The sequence below is a fragment of the Neoarius graeffei genome, chromosome 14, assembly GCF_027579695.1.
Source record: "Neoarius graeffei isolate fNeoGra1 chromosome 14, fNeoGra1.pri, whole genome shotgun sequence".
NCBI lineage: Eukaryota > Metazoa > Chordata > Actinopteri > Siluriformes > Ariidae > Neoarius > Neoarius graeffei.
Window position 1 is genome coordinate 61,366,355 of NC_083582.1, and position 17,042 is coordinate 61,383,396.

Below are 17,042 nucleotides of genomic sequence, written 5' to 3' on the forward strand. Positions count from 1 at the left end.
ATAACATCTTTGATATGTTTTGTAATATGAGAAGTGGTAAAAGGGTAATGAATGTCATAACAGGTTTTATTTACGGATCTTTTAACCAATTTATCAGCCATTTCATTTCCTATAATACCCACATGAGCTGGAATCCAACAAAAAAAAACACCTTACCACCCATAAGATTAAACTGGTACATAAGATACCGGAAATCTAATAATCGTGTGTCATTATCTTCCTTTTGAATTTTTTGTAAGACAGACAAGGAATCAGAAAATATCACACTTTGAAAGGGAGGTTTATCAATAAGAAGTTCCAAAGCCTTTGTAATCGCTAGTAACAACTTCTTTTGGCTGCTCCCGATTAGGGGTCGCCTCAGCGGATCTTTCGTCTCCATTGCTCCCTGTCTTCCGCATCCTTCTCTGCCACACCTGCCACTTTCATGTCCTCTCTCACCACATCCATGTATCTCCTCTTTGGCCTTCCTCATTTTCGTGTGCTTGGCAGCATCCTTCTCAGTATGTGCCCAAACCATCTCAGACTACATTTTACCACCTATGTCGTCCCCTATTTATACAAATAGGAGTCATTCAGGATTCAGCCATGTTTTTGCTCGGTGTTAGCAAATTACAGGTTTTTAGCTTTCTCCTGAAATGTTTTATTTTATTTCTTCTTCCTCAGGGTAGTAAAACTCGCTTTCGCTGTGAACACTGTCGTTATCACTATCCATGCTGTAAAATTAATGCTATTCTCCTGAGAAATGCTGGCAAAAATTTATAAGATTTGATAATCTTATAAAAATATATTTTTCTTAAAAAAAAGATAAATGTTGACAAAAAATGCTACTATGTTTGTTGTTGTGAATGAGCGAGTCGCCAGAGGTCCGTAACGGGGGTCTGTACCGTAGGATACGGACCCGCTCGCCAGCCAATCAGAACACAGAATTTGATGGAAACCAGCTGGGAGGTCCGTATCGTGAAATACCGTGACCGAGGTCTTTAAAGTACCACGGTATTTCACCATACGGACCGACCTTAAGCTGGTAAATAATTTTTTTTTTCTTTACCAGATTCTAACAGAAAACGAGAGCGCCCGAAAGGGGAAACCGAGCCGAGCCGCCATTTTGAATCCTCATTCACGGCTGTAATGCAAATTGCTTCCTCCTCGGTAAACAAGTGCACTTCCATGGCAAGAAAAAAAAAACTACATTTTGCCGCCTATGTAGTCCCCTATTTATACAAATAGGAGTCATTCATGATTCAGCCATGTTTTTGCTCGGCGTTAGCAACAGTTACAGGTTTTTTTTAAATAATATATTTATTTTTTTCTTTACCAAATTCTAACAGAAAACGAGAGCGCCCAAAAGGGAAAACCGAGCCGAGCCGCCATTTTGAATCCTCATTCATGGCTGTAATGCAAATAGCTTCCTCCTCGGTATATAAGTGCACTTCCATGGCAGGAAAAAAACTACATTTTGCCACCTATGTAGTCCCCTATTTATACAAATAGGAGTCATTCAGGATTCAGCCATGTTATTGCTCGGCGTTAGCAACAGTTAGAGGTTTTTAGCTTTCTCCTGAAATGTTTTCAGAAAACAACCAAGGAAACATTATTTTCTGCCAGAGCTGAGGTTTTGTAATTTGTTTTAAACTAATTGAGGAATAATTTGTTGTTTTTATCTTAAATGTGCAACATATCTTTTGAATATATGATCAACTTCTTACATCTATTTTAAATAAAAATTATTCAGGATTCAGCCATGTTTTTGCTCGGTGTTAGCAACAGTTACAGGTTTTAGTTTTTCTCCTGCAATATTTTCTTTTATTTGTCTTCCTCAGGGTAGTAAAACTCGCTTTTGCTGTGAACACTGTCGTTATCACTATCCATGATGCAAAATTAATGCTATTCTCCTGAGAAATGTGAAAATAAATGTTGACAAATTGCTCCTATGTTTGTTGTTGTGAACGAGCGAGTTGCCACAGGTTCATAACACTCGCCAGCCAATCAGAGCGCAGGATTTGATGGAAACCGGACCGCGAAAAAAATTATTTATAATCTTTGTAAATGTTTAGACTTGGAATTACAATACCAGATGCACAATCGAAATCTTTTTTTTTTTTTAACCATCAGTAAATATATTGTATGTGAGTTGAATGTGTTCTAATGTTGATTGTAACATGTAGCAACTACTATCCTCTTGTTTAGAGAGTTTAAGGACTAAATCTAAGACAACTTTTGGAGACTGGGATCCCCATAGTGGGACATAAACGAGAAATAACATCATACAGTTAAATACCTTCTAGATGCCGGCGCCCTCAAGAAGACTTCCTACTTCCGCTACGTCACCGGAAATACATGTCGTATTTAGCTTTGCCGCTCTTCCGAAGCACTAGATGGCGCTATGATGTGCAAGAGCGTATGTAGTATACCAAAAGCAGCACCAGAACGAGGATATAAACAGCGTAAGTGTTTGTTTTATAGTGATTCTTATGAATAACTGTTCAAATTCAAAATGTTTCTGTGCTATAACTAAATGAATGATGAACTATCATACAGTCAGCTCTCCAGCTAGCTGGTTAACTTGCTACGCACTGTAAACATGTCACAAATAACCTGTTATTTAACTAACATTAATTCTGGTGTTTGGTTACATTTGAAATGATCGATGGTCTGAAACATTGCTGTAACAACTGCTTCAAAATAAACCTTTTAAAATCTCGTGCAACGATAGGACACAACATTTCCTGAGTTATTTACTGATTTTTTTTATGGGTTGTTTTACAATCAGGGTACAAAGTTTGTGTCACAGGGGTCCAAAATTCAAATTGACTCAAACTGGTTCTTGTACCAGTTAAGTGAAGGACAAGTTAAAGAACAGATTTCAGGTAATTTTTTGACATATGTGTATGGTAGTTTTGTGTAATCTGGCATAAGATGGGAGAAACAAATGAAGTGATTCTCGGAGAGGACTTTTTTTTTTTTGACAATTCAGAATCCACTACTTCCATAGTGCTTTTAAATATAAGGCTGTAAGCTTTGTGTTAGTTGTCTCTAATATTTATGTCCCAATATCTTGACCACATTTTAGGATGAAAATAATCATTTTAGATATGTTATTTTATATTGAAAAATTAGCTGTCTCGGAAAGGAGATTTTTTTTTTGACACAATTACATACTAATTTTATCAAAATAGTCTGAAAACCTACTGGCATTCAACATTAAAACTTAACTATGTTTCCAATGATATGGAACCAAATATTTGTTTTATGGTATAAAGAATGATTTAAGTGCATCCGTTTTGGAGCTACCTGTGGTCAAAAAAGCACTTTTTTCTAAATGACACGAGTAATTTTGCTAAATATGACACACATTTTTTGGAACGTTCACCAAAAATAACGTTATCACCAAATGTTTTTTTTTGCATGGTAAATAGAGCTATCACAGGGCTACAATAAACAACTAAGTTTATTTAGTCAAGCCTTTTGATATTGAAGATAAGTGTTTTAAGTGTGATTTTTAGCTTGCGTACCCTGATTGTAAAACAACCCTTATGTTTTCAAGCCGACTAGAAAAAGCTCAGCTTTATAGATAAGGATCTAATTCATGTATGATGAGTTAAGATGGACTATATGGCTAGAAGTTTGTGGACACCTGACTGTCACACCTATATGTGGTTCTTCCCCAAACTGTTCCACAAAGCTGGAAGGACACAATTGTGTTGAATTTTGTAGCATGACAATTTCCTTTCACTGAAACTAAAGGGCTGTTCCGGCATGGCAATGCCCCTGTGCATGAAGCGATATCCACGAAGACAGGATTTCCAAAGGTTTGGAGTGGAATAACTCAAGTATCCTGAACAGAGATCTGACCTCAATCCCACTGAACACCTTTGGGATGAACTGGAACACCGATGGCACCCCAGGTCTCCTCACATGGCATCAGTGCCTGATCTCACTAATGCTCTTGGAGTTGACTGAATGCAAATCCCTACAGCCACGCGTCAAAATCGAGTGGAAACCCTTCTCAAAAGAATGAAAGTTACTGGAACAGCAAAGGGGGACTAAAGACACGTCCAAAGACATGCGGTTAGGTTAATATGGGACGGCTTTGGCCTGAGGTGCCCTTTGGCGAGGCACCTAACTCCCGGGTGCTGTTAGCATGGCTGCCCACTGCTCTGGGTATGTGTGTGCGCTCATTGCTCACGTGTGTGTTCACTGCTTCAGATGGGTTAAATGCAGAGAGGAATTTCACAAGTGTGTGCTGAATAAAGTTGTGCTTTCTTTCTTTCTTTCTTTCTTTCTTTCTTTCTTTCTTTCTTTCTTTCTTTCTTTCTAACGCTGGAATGGGATGTTCAGCAAGCACGTATGGGTGTTAATGTTCAGGTGTCCACAAAAATGTTTTGTAGTATTTGTGTAATATCTCTGACACCTTGTAACTGCACTTTGTCTGGAATCTATTTGCTTCCCAGCCCTGGTCCTGATGTTCCCCTTTTCCTCTACATTCTTGGTGCTTTCTCTGCTCTAACACATCTGATCAGGTGAATTGAAACTAAAATTTGCAGGAAAGGGGTACTTCAGGACCACGTTTGGGAACCTGTGACTGACTTACCAAATAGTTCACTTTACAGATATACAATTACTGACCTGTAACCTGTCTGTTGCTGTGTACAATTTGCCATCCCTCCGCCATGCCCTCCATCCTTGTTTCTCTCTAAAGGGGCTATCACAGTACCATTACGGACCAGCACAGCAGTGACACTGACAGTGTTTCAGATGGAGTAGGGCTTTTTGTTTGTTTTAAAAACTAAACACCTTTAAAAGGTAGACTGCCTTTCAGATTTTTCAAGTGGAGGTCATAAAAATAATTTTCCCTGACACCCAATCAAGAACCCTGTTTGGAAGATGATGTCGTACTTGTGAAGCGATACAGCTCATCCCTGCTGCCCTGGTTCAATTTCAGTCATGCCATGCTCACAATATGATTTAGTTACCACAATTCACAATTAATCTGCAGCTACTAGTATCTTGCTTATATTTCAGATCTTTAATGTGCTTGGGTTTACTCAAACACCCCACCGTCATATGTGAGCAGACTAATGCCTAATCCTCTATCCATACTCTATAATTATTTTAAATGAATAGCTACTCTGTGTGCGTTCGTTCCAATAGTAGTTAATGCTTCAATGAAAAGGGAAAACAGTTTAACAGATGACTGATTTTGGGCATGTTTGATGGTATTCAAATGGGATCTAAATCAGTTCTACAGGAGCTGGAAGGTGACCTCGAGGTAAGGCTGTGGTTTAATGGGGATTTAAAGCTAGACTGCCTTTCAGATTTTTCAAGTGTAGGTCATAAAAAGAATTTTCCTTGACACCCAATTATTTTTGTTGAGTGGACTGAAAGCTGCCAAATTCGAATCACAGACTTCCAATTTTATGTTATTTTTAAATAGAACAATTAATGAATTTAGGGCCACATGCCCTAAATTCTCCACTGTTTTTTCCTGCTTCACCATGACCCAGTTCAAGATACTACGTCATGCATCATGCAGTGGGCTTTCCCCATTCACGCAAGGCCTTGTGGGATACAAATTTGAAACAGGAGAGAAAAATGGAGGACATGAGTCACGTTTCATTCGCGCAAAGACCGACTACAGTAACAGAAAGCGAGAAGAAAATACATTATGTTGCGAAGGAAACGCAGGACCAAACTAATAAATATCGGCGGTCAGCGAGCACCTTGGTGTGATCAGCTGTTCGTTTAGTGACAGAATTATATAACGTCAGTGCACGGTCAAGGTAAACCTGTAGGTGGCAGTAATGCAACACTGTGGATACTAGCTGCTGTAAGACCCAAAAGAAGAAGGTGGTAAACCTGCGCATGCGCCCACGGACTTCCTCTGTCTGCTTGACTGCGCAAAGCGAGTGATTTCATGCACATTATTTGCTCGGGAATCCCCTCAAGTTAAATAACTTCCCAGCCACAGAATGGCCTGATATTTTCAGGGATGAGAATTTTCCGCCAATCGGCGGATTTCCGACTTTTTCAGACCAAAATGATCATTTTTGAGATTGATGTAAATCCGTTGAGAAATGTTCGGGGGGGGTGTATGGTTAACGATCTATGGTCACTAGGGTTGGGCGGTATCCAAATTTTGATACCTTTAAACTGTCTCTGTGTTTTCCCGGGGTATACGGTATTACCGAGAAAAAAATATTTTGTTTCGGCCTACTGTGTAACGTGCGCCTATACCGGCGGACCTTGTCCAGACCTGCGCCTATGCCTCAAATGTACTATTTAAAAGCAGCATAGCGAATTATGTGCATTGTGGTATGGATTAAGCAGCAAAGCGAATTTTGTGCATTGATGAATGGATTAAGAGATATTTCAAAGCATCACGCAACTCTTCCTTCATCTTGAAAATAGCATTCAACTGTCGTTTACACGTCTGCGTTGAAACACCATTTGCAGCACTATTTCACCTACTCCATCAAAAAAAAAGTACATGATGAGCAGGATCATACCCTTTCAAGCATGGGAAATAAAAAAAAAGAAAAGAAAAAGAATCAACCAACACCCAAGTCCGTTTAGACTGCGCGATAAACCATATTCTTCAGCGCAAATGAGGCGAACCTAATTCAAATGCGTGATAGCTGCACAAGGCAAAATCATATGGGCCCACGTCATGCCATGGCGGGGAAATTAATAATCAAATGGCCTTACCTTGCTTAAAACGTTGTCTTGATCACATAACTCCTTACAATTATTCCACTTAAATCCATACGGTTTAACACACCCAACAAAGATAGCAAGCGCATTGCTAATTCCCACCAGAAACCTAACAGTTTACGCTACGATGTTTTTTTCCGTTTCTTCAGTAGATGACATTTCAAACGTTTATTACCCACATCCCAAATGTCATAGGTTATATTATTTTACCTTGTTGTTACTCATGTAACCTACTCAAAACACAACTCATTGGAGAGATCTCGTGGAAGTGGAGTACCCCAGGCTATGGTGTGCCTTAGGGGACACATTAGATTTTTTTCGATTTTGCGCGGTCATTTACATTATTGCTGGCTCTTCCTTTTCGTTTGGTTTGAAACCAAAATACTGCCACACTGCCGATGTTGTATTTTTTTTTTTTGCCACTAACTCGTTATCTTGACTTGCCATCTTTCAACCGCAGTCTCAGTCTCTTGCGAAGCTTTCTGTCAGACTCCCAATGTCACGCAGGGTTGCCATGGTAACGACATAAACAACCCTGCACGCGATGAGAACTTCTTTAGGAAATTGATAGAATTAGTGAAAATACGATCACACAGTTATTCGGGATGATCTTCAATTTATTATTTTATATTATGACCTCATGTACTCCATATTTAGATATTATATATTTTTTTTAAAATGACGGTAATGAGACCGATACCGTTGGTACTTTTGGATACCTCGGGATACCTTCTTACCGTAATACCGCCCAACCCTAATGGTCACCTTATAAGGCAGACATCCCAAGTCTCCCGGAAGTTCCTGGAGTCTCCCGCATATTGATAGTGGCTCCCTGATGGCCGCAAATTGGATAATATCTCCCGGAATCTAGAGCAAGAGCGTGCACGCGAAACATTAATGTCTGCATCGCACATATGACGGAGTGCGCGAGAGAGACTGCGTGTGTGCCTGTTCATGTAGCGCATGCTAGACAAAGAGCATCCTGATTGGGTTACTCAGCAAAATAAGCCAATCAGCTTTCAGTGTGGGCGGGCTTTTATCTCTTTTCTCGAGGACCGAAGTTTTCAGTTGAGTCAGTGCAGCCTACAGGATCGGCATGGCAGAGAGAGAGAGCACGCGCGCGCCCCAAAAAAACAAAGTACAAAACCCACTTCACCTCAGATTACACAAAAGAATCTCCCTGTCTAATAAGGGTAAAAAATAATGACAGTTTCGCGCGATGTACTGTTTGCAGCAGTGGTTTCAGCATTGCCCATGGTGGCTTAAATGATTGTAAAGGGCATGTTGAGGTGAGGAGTGTCATTTCATGTGCATTATATTTAGGTCTACAACAGGCTGTCATGAAAAGACCAAACTTACTGAAGATTTCCGTAAAGTAACAATGTATGAATATACATCATATACAGTGCTCAGCGTAAATGAGTGCACCCCCTTTGAAAAGTAACATTTTAAACAATATCTCAATGAACACAAGCAATTTCCAAAATGTTGACAAGACAAAGTTTAATATAACATCTGTTTAACTTATAACAGGAAAAAGTAAGGTTAATAATCTAACTTAGATTACACATTTTTCAGTTTTACTCAAATTGGGGTGGTGCAAAAATGAGTACACCCCACAACAAAAACTACTACATCTAGTACTTTGTATGGCCTCCATGATTTTTAATGACAGCACCAAGTCTTCTAGGCATGGAATGAACAAGTTGGTGACATTTTGCAACATTAATCTTTTTCCATTCTTCAACAATGACCTCTTTTAGTGACTGGATGCTGGATGGAGAGTGATGCTCAACTTGTCTCTTCAGAATTCCCAAAGAAAATAATTTCTTTCCACCACAAAGGTGAAGGCTACAAGAAGATCAGCAAAGCTTTACTTATCAGTCAGAATACTGTAGCAAAAGTGGTACAAAAATTTAAGAAAGATGGAACTGCAACCATCTCACAGAGATGTCCAGGTCATCCACAGAAGTTAACACCTCGACAGGAGTGTCTTCTGATGAGAAGGGTTGAAGAAAATTGGCATGCAAGTTCACTGCAGTTATCTAAAGAAGTAGAAAGCCAAACTGGGGTGACTATTTCACGTGACTCAATACGGCGTACACTGCAGAGGAATGGCATGCATGGATGCCGTCCACGAAAGAAGCCTCTCCTAAAGCCCAGGCACAAAAAAGCCCGCCTAGATTTTGCCAGGGCCCATGCTGACAAAGATGAAGACTACTGGGACTCTATACTCTGGAGTGATGAGACCAAGATAAATGTTTTTGGAACTGATGGCTTCAAAACTGTATGGCATCGGAAAGGTGAGGAATACAAAGAAAAATGCATGGTGCCTACGGTGAAACATGGTGGTGGCAGTGTCCTTATGTGGGGCTGCATGAGTGCTGCTGGTGTCGGGGAGCTGCATTTCATTGATGGCATCATGAATTCACAGATGTATTGCTCTATACTGAAAGAGAAGATGCTACCATCACTCCGTGCCCTTGGTCATTGTGCACTTTTCCAACATGACTAAACACACATCTAAGGCCACTGTTGGATTTCTGAAGAAGAACAGGGTGAAAGTGATTCAGTGGCCAAGTATGTCTCCTGATCTGAACCCAATCGAACACCTATGGGGAATTCTGAAGAGACAAGTTGAGCATCACTCTCCATCCAGCATCCAGTCACTAAAAGAGGTCATTGTTGAAGAATGGAAAAAGATTGATGCTACAAAATGTCACCAACTTGTTCATTCCATGCCTAGAAGACTTGGTGCTGTCATTAAAAATCATGGAGGCCATACAAAGTACTAGATGTAGTAGTTTTTGTTGTGGGGTGTACTCATTTTTGCACCACCCTAATTTGAGTAAAACTGAAAAATGTGTAATCTAAGTTAGATTATTAACCTTACTTTTTCCTGTTATAAGTTAAACAGATGTTATATTAAACTTTGTCTTGTCAACATTTTGGAAATTGTTTGTGTTCATTGAGATATTGTTTAAAATGTTGCTTTTCAAAGGGGTGTACTCATTTATGCTGAGCACTGTATATCACACATATATATCAAATACACGTCATATATAAGTGTGTATCTTTTATAAATGGGGTTAGCTTATCTAATGTAGCATGTTGGGGAGAATCATAGTATCATATCTATATTTCTGATAAAATTTTAGGTATGATAACTCTCCTATTTAGCGGCACGGTGGTGTAGTGGTTAGCGCTGTCGCCTCACAGCAAGAAGGTCCTGGGTTCGAGCCCCGTGGCCGGCGAGGGCCTTTCTGTGTGGAGTTTGCATGTTCTCCCCGTGTCTGCGTGGGTTTCCTCCGGGTGCTCCGGTTTCCCCCACAGTCCAAAGACATGCAGGTTAGGTTAACTGGTGACTCTAAATTGACCATAGGTGTGAATGTGAGTGTGAATGGTTGTCTGTGTCTATGTGTCAGCCCTGTGATGACCTGGCGACTTGTCCAGGGTGTACCCCGCCTTTCGCCCGTAGTCAGCTGGGATAGGCTCCAGCTTGCCTGCGACCCTGTAGAAGGATAAAGCGGCTAGAGATAATGAGATGAGATGAACTCTCCTATTTATTGCTCATTTCATGGGGGACGGGGGGGGAATTGCTGGCATGTGCCGCGCGGGAGCGTCTGCCCAAATTTTTTAGGCCGAGATGAACTTATAGTTTTTGATTTAAAAAAAATTTCCAATATGTAATGCCAATTGTACATGCCTGTTCTTTAATTCAAAATCACCATCTTGATCTTCAAATTGACCATATGGTATCTGTATTACATTACACAACATCCTGTCCAGATAAAACTGTTACTACACACAACAGTTGAAAGGGAAGTGATGAGTGATGTTGAATGTTGCCTGCTTAATATGCAAGACCTCTTGCTACCATGATAACATCAGAAGAAAGCTTAAGAGAATTATATGATAGAACTTTTTTCCGGTTTGCACTTCATTTTAAAGGATTAGAGTATTCAAAGACATGAATAGCAAAAATGCAGAAATATAATACTGTGGAGCTCGTTTATATTAAAAGGTGTATTGATTTTTTGAAATCATCAAATGTGAATTGATTAAAAACAAGTCTCTTGTACCATATTAATCATTTTCACCTGGTAGTCCACCAAGAAGGGGAATTTATTTCCAAATAAATTGCAACTTTTTGCTGATAAAATTAATGGTTTTGGGGTAAAAAAAAATAACCAAAAATCATTAGCTCTCTGCCCCTGGGCCCCGCTGGGTGCCTGCGGCCCCCAAACCCCCGGCTTTTTTCAGACTTTTTTAATATTTTTCATTCTCATCCCTGTATTTTGTGAGATATTACAGAAATAAACATATATCACAATGACCAAATTTCAGAGGGAACGAAATTTCATTAATTTTATGAAATCGAAAAGCCATCTAGCTTTAACGTGTACCATAGTATGGGATGTGTGTGGATTGGAAGGAATAACACTCGATGGGGTTTGCTGCTATAAAAATAATCAGTGATGGAATGGTGTGATGCCACCGTTGCAGTCAACACTATGATCAGATCTGGTTTCATGGAAAATTAATCAACACCTTTTGACCAATTAGAATTTACCAATGCTGTGGTCTAATAAAAGTATAGATCACATATCGCCTGAAGATGTCTTTGTGTTACAAAATATGTATCACGCTATTTTGTTGGTGCACACACAAAATACTTCAAAACAGCAGAGCCACAATATGAAAAACTATAAATCCAGTGTTGTTTTCAGTTAAAATATGTATGTTCAATCAACTATTATTCTAAGTAGCAGTGGAGGCGTACCGATGAGCGTATTGTCAGTAATAATTGCACGTCTCTGTGAGTCCAATAACATTGCTATCAGTTCAGCATCACACACACTGCGCTGCAGTTTTGGGAATGATAGATCACTGAAATGTCTGGTTAGTTGTGGTCCATTGATGGACAGGGTAGAAAGGTGCTGACAAACTGCTGAAACAGATCAGCTACAATCAGTACATACTTACAGAGTCACCAATATGGTATGTATAACGGATAAATTCGCTGGTAATTGTAGATACAAGGTAGGTATACTTAATATATCAACTATATATGGTGAAGAAGCTATTGTTTCATCCCCTCGTAATGCACTTGTATCTAGAATTGTGTGCTGAATCCAGCGTAGCCCCATTTTAAACACTGTGTTGAAGCTATTTCAGCTTATTTATGGATTGGACAATCTTTTTTCCCCCCCCCCCACACAGGAAAAGCTGCCTCGTGTTGATCCAGCACTCCAGGCCAAATGGCAGCAGCTTCTTCATCATCCTCTTCTGCTGGAGGGGTTAGCGGAAGCTCCGTTACTGGATCTGGCTTCAGTGCATCAGAGCTCATTCCCCCTAGAAAAGTCCTCTACACATACCCTAAAGGAGCTGGGGAGATGATGGAAGGTCTGCCAAATACCTCACTTCTATTTTTGCAGTAGCGTTGTCCCATACTGACAATGGGCTTTTTTCACCTATGGATAGGACAGTGTAGAGACAGGAAATGAACGGGAGAGAGAGATGGGGAGGGATCGGGAAATGACCTCGGGTCGGAATCGAACCCGGGTCCCCGGATTTATGGTATGGCGCCTTATCCACCTGAGCCATGATGCCCCCACTGACAATGTTTAAATTGAAATTAAAACTGAAAACAATGATTTGTAAATAATCTTTGACCTGTATTGCATTCAAAACAACACAACAGCACGTTATTTGATGTCTTACCTCATGAATGGGGGCGGCACGGTGGCATAGTGGTTAGCGCTGTCGCCTCACAGCAAGAAGGTCCTGGGTTCGAGCCCCGGGGCTGGCGAGGGCCTTTCTGTGTGGAGTTTACATATTCTCCCCGTGTCCGCGTGGGTTTCCTCCGGGTGCTCCGGTTTCCCCCAAAGACATGCAGGTTAGGTTAACTGGTGACTCTAAATTGACCGTAGGTGTGAATGTGAGTGTGAATGGTTGTCTGTGTCTATGTGTCAGCCCTGTGATGACCTGGCGACTTGTCCAGGGTGTACCCCGCCTTTCGCCCGTAGTCAGCTGGGATAGGCTCCAGCTTGCCTGCGACCCTGTAGAAGGATAAAGCGGCTAGAGATAATGAGATGAGACCTCATGAATGTTTTTTTTTTATTTTTCAGAAACACATTTTCATTTTGATTCTTGCAACACATTTCAAAGGAAGTTGGGACGGGAAAGCATTTGCGGCTTTGTCATGTTGCCATTCTTTCTCTCAGCACTTAAAGTATTTTTATGGACTGAAGACACCAAGTGATGAAGCGTTTCAGGTGTTATTTTGTCCCATTCTTCCTGCAACCAGGTCTTAAGATGTGCGACAGTACGGGGTCATCATTGTCATGTTTTTCGTTTCAAAATTCACCACACATTCTTTGTTGGGGACAGAGGGACCCTCTTCTTCCTCAGCCATGCCTTTGTAATGTGTGCAGAATGTGGTTTTGCATTGTCTTGTTGAAATATCTCTGGAAAAGAGGTCGTCTTGAAGGCAGCGTATGTTGCTCAAAAATGTACTTTCTGCATTAATGCTGCCATCATAGAAGTGTAAGTTACCTTTACCAAGAGCACTGACAACCCCATACCGTGGCAGAACCTGGATTTTGGACTTGTTGCTGGCGACAGTCTGGATGGTCCTTTTCGTCTTTGGTCTGGAGCACGTGTCCATATTTTACAAAAATGTCCTGGAATACTGATTTGTCTGACCACAGTACACATTTCCACCGAGTGATGCTCCATCCCAGATGCCTCTGAGCCCAGAGAAGTCAACGGCACTTCTGGATACAGTTACAATAAGGCGCCCTTTTTGCATAGTAAAGTTTTAACTGGCATTTGTTGATGTAACTCTGTATTGTAGTGCTTGACAAAGGTTTGCCAAAGTAATCCCCAGCCCATGCAGTGCTGTCTGAGGGATCAGAGATCACGGGTGTTCAGCTTAGGCTTGTGCCCTTGCCCTTTTATTCCTCCAGATTCTTTGAATCATTTAATCGTATTCTGCACCGTAGAGGAAGGTGTATCCAAATCCCTTTCTATCTTTCTTTGAGGAACATTGTTTCTAAACATTTCAATACTTTTCTCATGCATTTGTTGAGAAACTGGAGATCCTTGGTCCTTCTTTGCTCCTCAAAGACTAGGCCTTTCCTGGATACTGATTTTGTACCAAATCATGATTACAATCACCTGTTGACATCACCTGTTTCAAATCACATCATTATTTAATTGTTTTACCTCATTACTAGCCTTAAATTGCCCCGTCCAAACTTTTTTTTTTTTTTTTTGAATGTGTTGCAGGCCTGAAATGCAAGAATGGATGTCCATTAACAAATAAAATGAAGTTGACGAGACAAAACATGGAATATGTTGGATTCATCCTGTCTGCAATGAAATACAAGTCAAACTAAATTTAGAAATTGCTGCTTTCAACCATCCCAACTTTTATGTCCCAATATTTTTGGGTTGTAAATAAAAAACATAATGTGATCATTTGTAAATCATGGAAACCCTATATTTCATTGAAAATATTTCAAAGACAATGCAGCAAATGTTCGAACATTGAAATTTTATTGTAATTTAAATGTGTTAATTTTGAATCTGATGCCAGCAACAAGTTTAAAAAAAAAAAGCTGGGACAGGGGCATGTTTACCAGTGTCTTGCATCACCTCTACTTTTAACAAGTATGTTTGGTAAACATTTGGGAACTGATGAGACCAACTGATGTAGTTTTGAAAGTGAAATGTTGTCCTATTTATACCTGACAGAGGATTTCAGTTGCTCAACAGTTTGGGTCTCCTTATCATATTTTTTTGTTTCATAACGTGCAAAAAGTTTTCAGTGGGTGACAGGTCTGGACTGCAAGCAGGCCAGTTTAGCACCCAGTCTCTTACTGCAGAGCCATGCAGTTTTAATACGTACAGAATGTGGTTTGGCATTGTCTTGCTGAAATAAGCAATCCCTTCCTTGAAAAAGACATTGTCTGGATAGGCACCATATGTTGCACCAAAACCCCTATATATCATTCACCTTTTATGGTGCCTTCCCAGATGTGCAAGCGACCTCTGTCATGTGCACGAATGCATTTCCATATCATCACGGGTGGTAACTTTTTTTTTTTTTTTTGGAACCGGGGTTGGATGTTGTACAATTGTTGTTCTGCAGAAAAAGAACAGTTTGAAGAAATCCTTGAATGCCAATTATTGCCATGACAGTCATTTAATTATATAATCCTATAACAGTTTAGTTGTGTTTTTGTTTGTTACTTATGGGCCAGTAAGCAAAGGTATTTTACTGTCAGTAGATATTTGAAAGTCACTCTTCCTCTTTATATTTCAGATGGCTCAGACAGATTTCTGTGTGAATCAGTCTTCAGTTATCAAGTGGCATCGACTCTAAAGCAGGTGAAGCATGGTAAGATGTACATTGTTCTGATTTAATCAACAATAATTAACTGAATGTCAGCCCTTGTGATCACATTGTCACAAGTACAATTGCTACTAATTTAACTCTAAGGTCTGGAAACCTAATTCTAATGACTCCTTGGTATGGTGTGCTCTCGTGTGTGTGTGTGTGTGTGTGTGTGTGTTCTCAGATCAGCAGGTATCACGTATGGAAAAGTTGGCCAGCCTGGTAGAGGAGCTGGAGGCAGATGAGTGGAAATATAAGCCGATTGAACAGCTATTGGGTTTCACAACTTCATAGCTAACCACTTGCTGCTCATATTAATTCATGAATTGCAATAAAGTTTTGTTTCTTATTTTTTTAATGTTTGAACCAGAACGGAAACATATTTTCATGTAATTTATTTATGCACATTTCCCTGCAGACTTGGGTAAATGTCCAAAATGGTTTCATTGATGTTACAAATTATGTCATAGCAGACTAATCACGTGTACCCAAAATTTCAGACTTTTTATATGTTTTGTTTTTAAAGTTTGTTTTTTTTGTGGAATAAAAGTGCCATAATCTGTGAGATTAAAACGTTTGAAGAATATCAGTTCAAAAATCATTTTATTGGTCCTTTTATCCATTTCAAAGAGCTACACAATGAGTGTACGCTCAGAGCTGCAATTCTAGGTATTATTTCTCATCTCATCTCATCATCTCTAGCCTCTTTATCCTTCTACAGGGTCGCAGGCAAGCTGGAGCCTATCCCAGCTGACTACGGGCGAGAGGCGGGGTACACCCTGGACAAGTCGCTAGGTCATCACAGGGCTGACACATAGACACAGACAACCATTCACACCTACGGTCAATTTAGAGTCGCCAGTTAACCTAACCTGCATGTCTTTGGACTGTGGGGGAAACCGGAGCACCCGGAGGAAACCCACGCGGACACGGGGAGAACATGCAAACTCCACACAGAAAGGCCCTCGCCGGCCACGGGGCTCGAACCCGGACCTTCTTGCTGTGAGGCGACAGCGCTAACCACTACACCACCGTGCCGCCCATAATAATAATAATTATTATTATTATTAGGGGAAGCCATGGCCTAATGGTTAGAGAAACAGCTTTGGGACCAAAAGGTTGCTGGTTCAATTCCCTTGACCAGCAGCACTGGCTTAAATGCCCTTGATCAAGGCAGCTAACCCCCAACCGCGCCGCCAAGAGTGGTGGTGTACCTTGTGTCTGATTAACCAATGAAAAACTGATGATGTGATTATCAGTTTGGGCATTGAACCCGACCAACTGAATAATTATTGAATGTAAAGCTGTTTAGATGCATACACATATCTTTGCTACAAATGTAGTCAGCTGATAGGAGCCCAAACTTATCTTGTTTTTGTCTTCAGTGTACCTGAGCCCTATGCTTTGTTCCATACTCCTGCACTGTTACTATTAATTTTCTTGCTGTGGTCTGTGAGGTTAACCCCCCACCCCCGTGTGTGTGAGAGAGAGAGAAAGTAAGCGACTGCATGTAGCCTACTTGTAGCAGCAGCTGTAGAAACCGAAGACAAAGTGAGATGGGGGTGCAGGAAGATGCCAAATAAAACCCACACTTTTTGTCTTATAAAGCTAACTACTGTGTTCATAACAAGCTCTCAGCACACTAAGTATATGCATACTTATATCTAATGTAGCTTTCATAGTTTTTGTTAACTATTTAGTGGCAAAAATAATCTATGCAGAGTTGGTGGCTTTGGGTTGTTTTTTCCCCTCTCTCTTTGAGAGTAGAACAAACAATGTCCACTGAGCTTTGCTCATATACACTGTTTCCTAAGTTGGCTTTGCAGAACTCAGTTTGTGGTACGGTTTGTCCTGCTGGATGTTTTGCATCGTAATGAATGAAAAGGGCAGTGATAAACATGAGGGAAAGTACAGTACATTCTGTTCC

At 40.4% G+C, this 17,042-nt stretch overlaps 2 protein-coding genes across 5 annotated transcripts in view; one reads left to right on the top strand and one right to left on the bottom strand.

Moving 5' to 3' along the window:
• Window positions 1-2,344, bottom strand: part of ascc1 (activating signal cointegrator 1 complex subunit 1) — a 36,806-nt gene extending 34,462 nt beyond the window's left edge. For all 4 annotated transcript variants that reach the window (XR_009656543.1, XM_060940174.1, XM_060940173.1 and 1 more), the window contains exon 1: window positions 2,279-2,344. The gene's annotated coding sequence lies outside the window, so the exon portion shown is untranslated. The remainder of the gene's footprint in view (window positions 1-2,278) is intronic.
• Window positions 2,343-15,713, top strand: anapc16 (anaphase promoting complex subunit 16). Its single transcript, XM_060940178.1, has 4 exons — window positions 2,343-2,444; window positions 11,935-12,117; window positions 15,044-15,118; window positions 15,300-15,713. The coding sequence occupies exons 2-4, from the start codon at window positions 11,973-11,975 to the stop codon at window positions 15,407-15,409; spliced, it is 330 nt and encodes a 109-aa protein (XP_060796161.1). The 5' UTR covers window positions 2,343-2,444; window positions 11,935-11,972; the 3' UTR covers window positions 15,410-15,713.
• The last annotated feature ends 1,329 nt before the right edge of the window (window positions 15,714-17,042 follow it).

What these genes read in the sequence shown, in the direction of transcription:
- anapc16 (XM_060940178.1), top strand. Translation starts at nt 11,973, where the DNA reads ATGGCAGCAGCTTCTTCATCATCCTCTTCTGCTGGAGGGGTTAGCGGA. An exon ending in AGCTGGGGAGATGATGGAAG is followed by an intron (nt 12,118 to 15,043) that starts GTCTGCCAAATA and finishes TTTATATTTCAG; the next exon opens with ATGGCTCAGACAGATTTCTG. An exon ending in TCTAAAGCAGGTGAAGCATG is followed by an intron (nt 15,119 to 15,299) that starts GTAAGATGTACA and finishes GTGTGTTCTCAG; the next exon opens with ATCAGCAGGTATCACGTATG.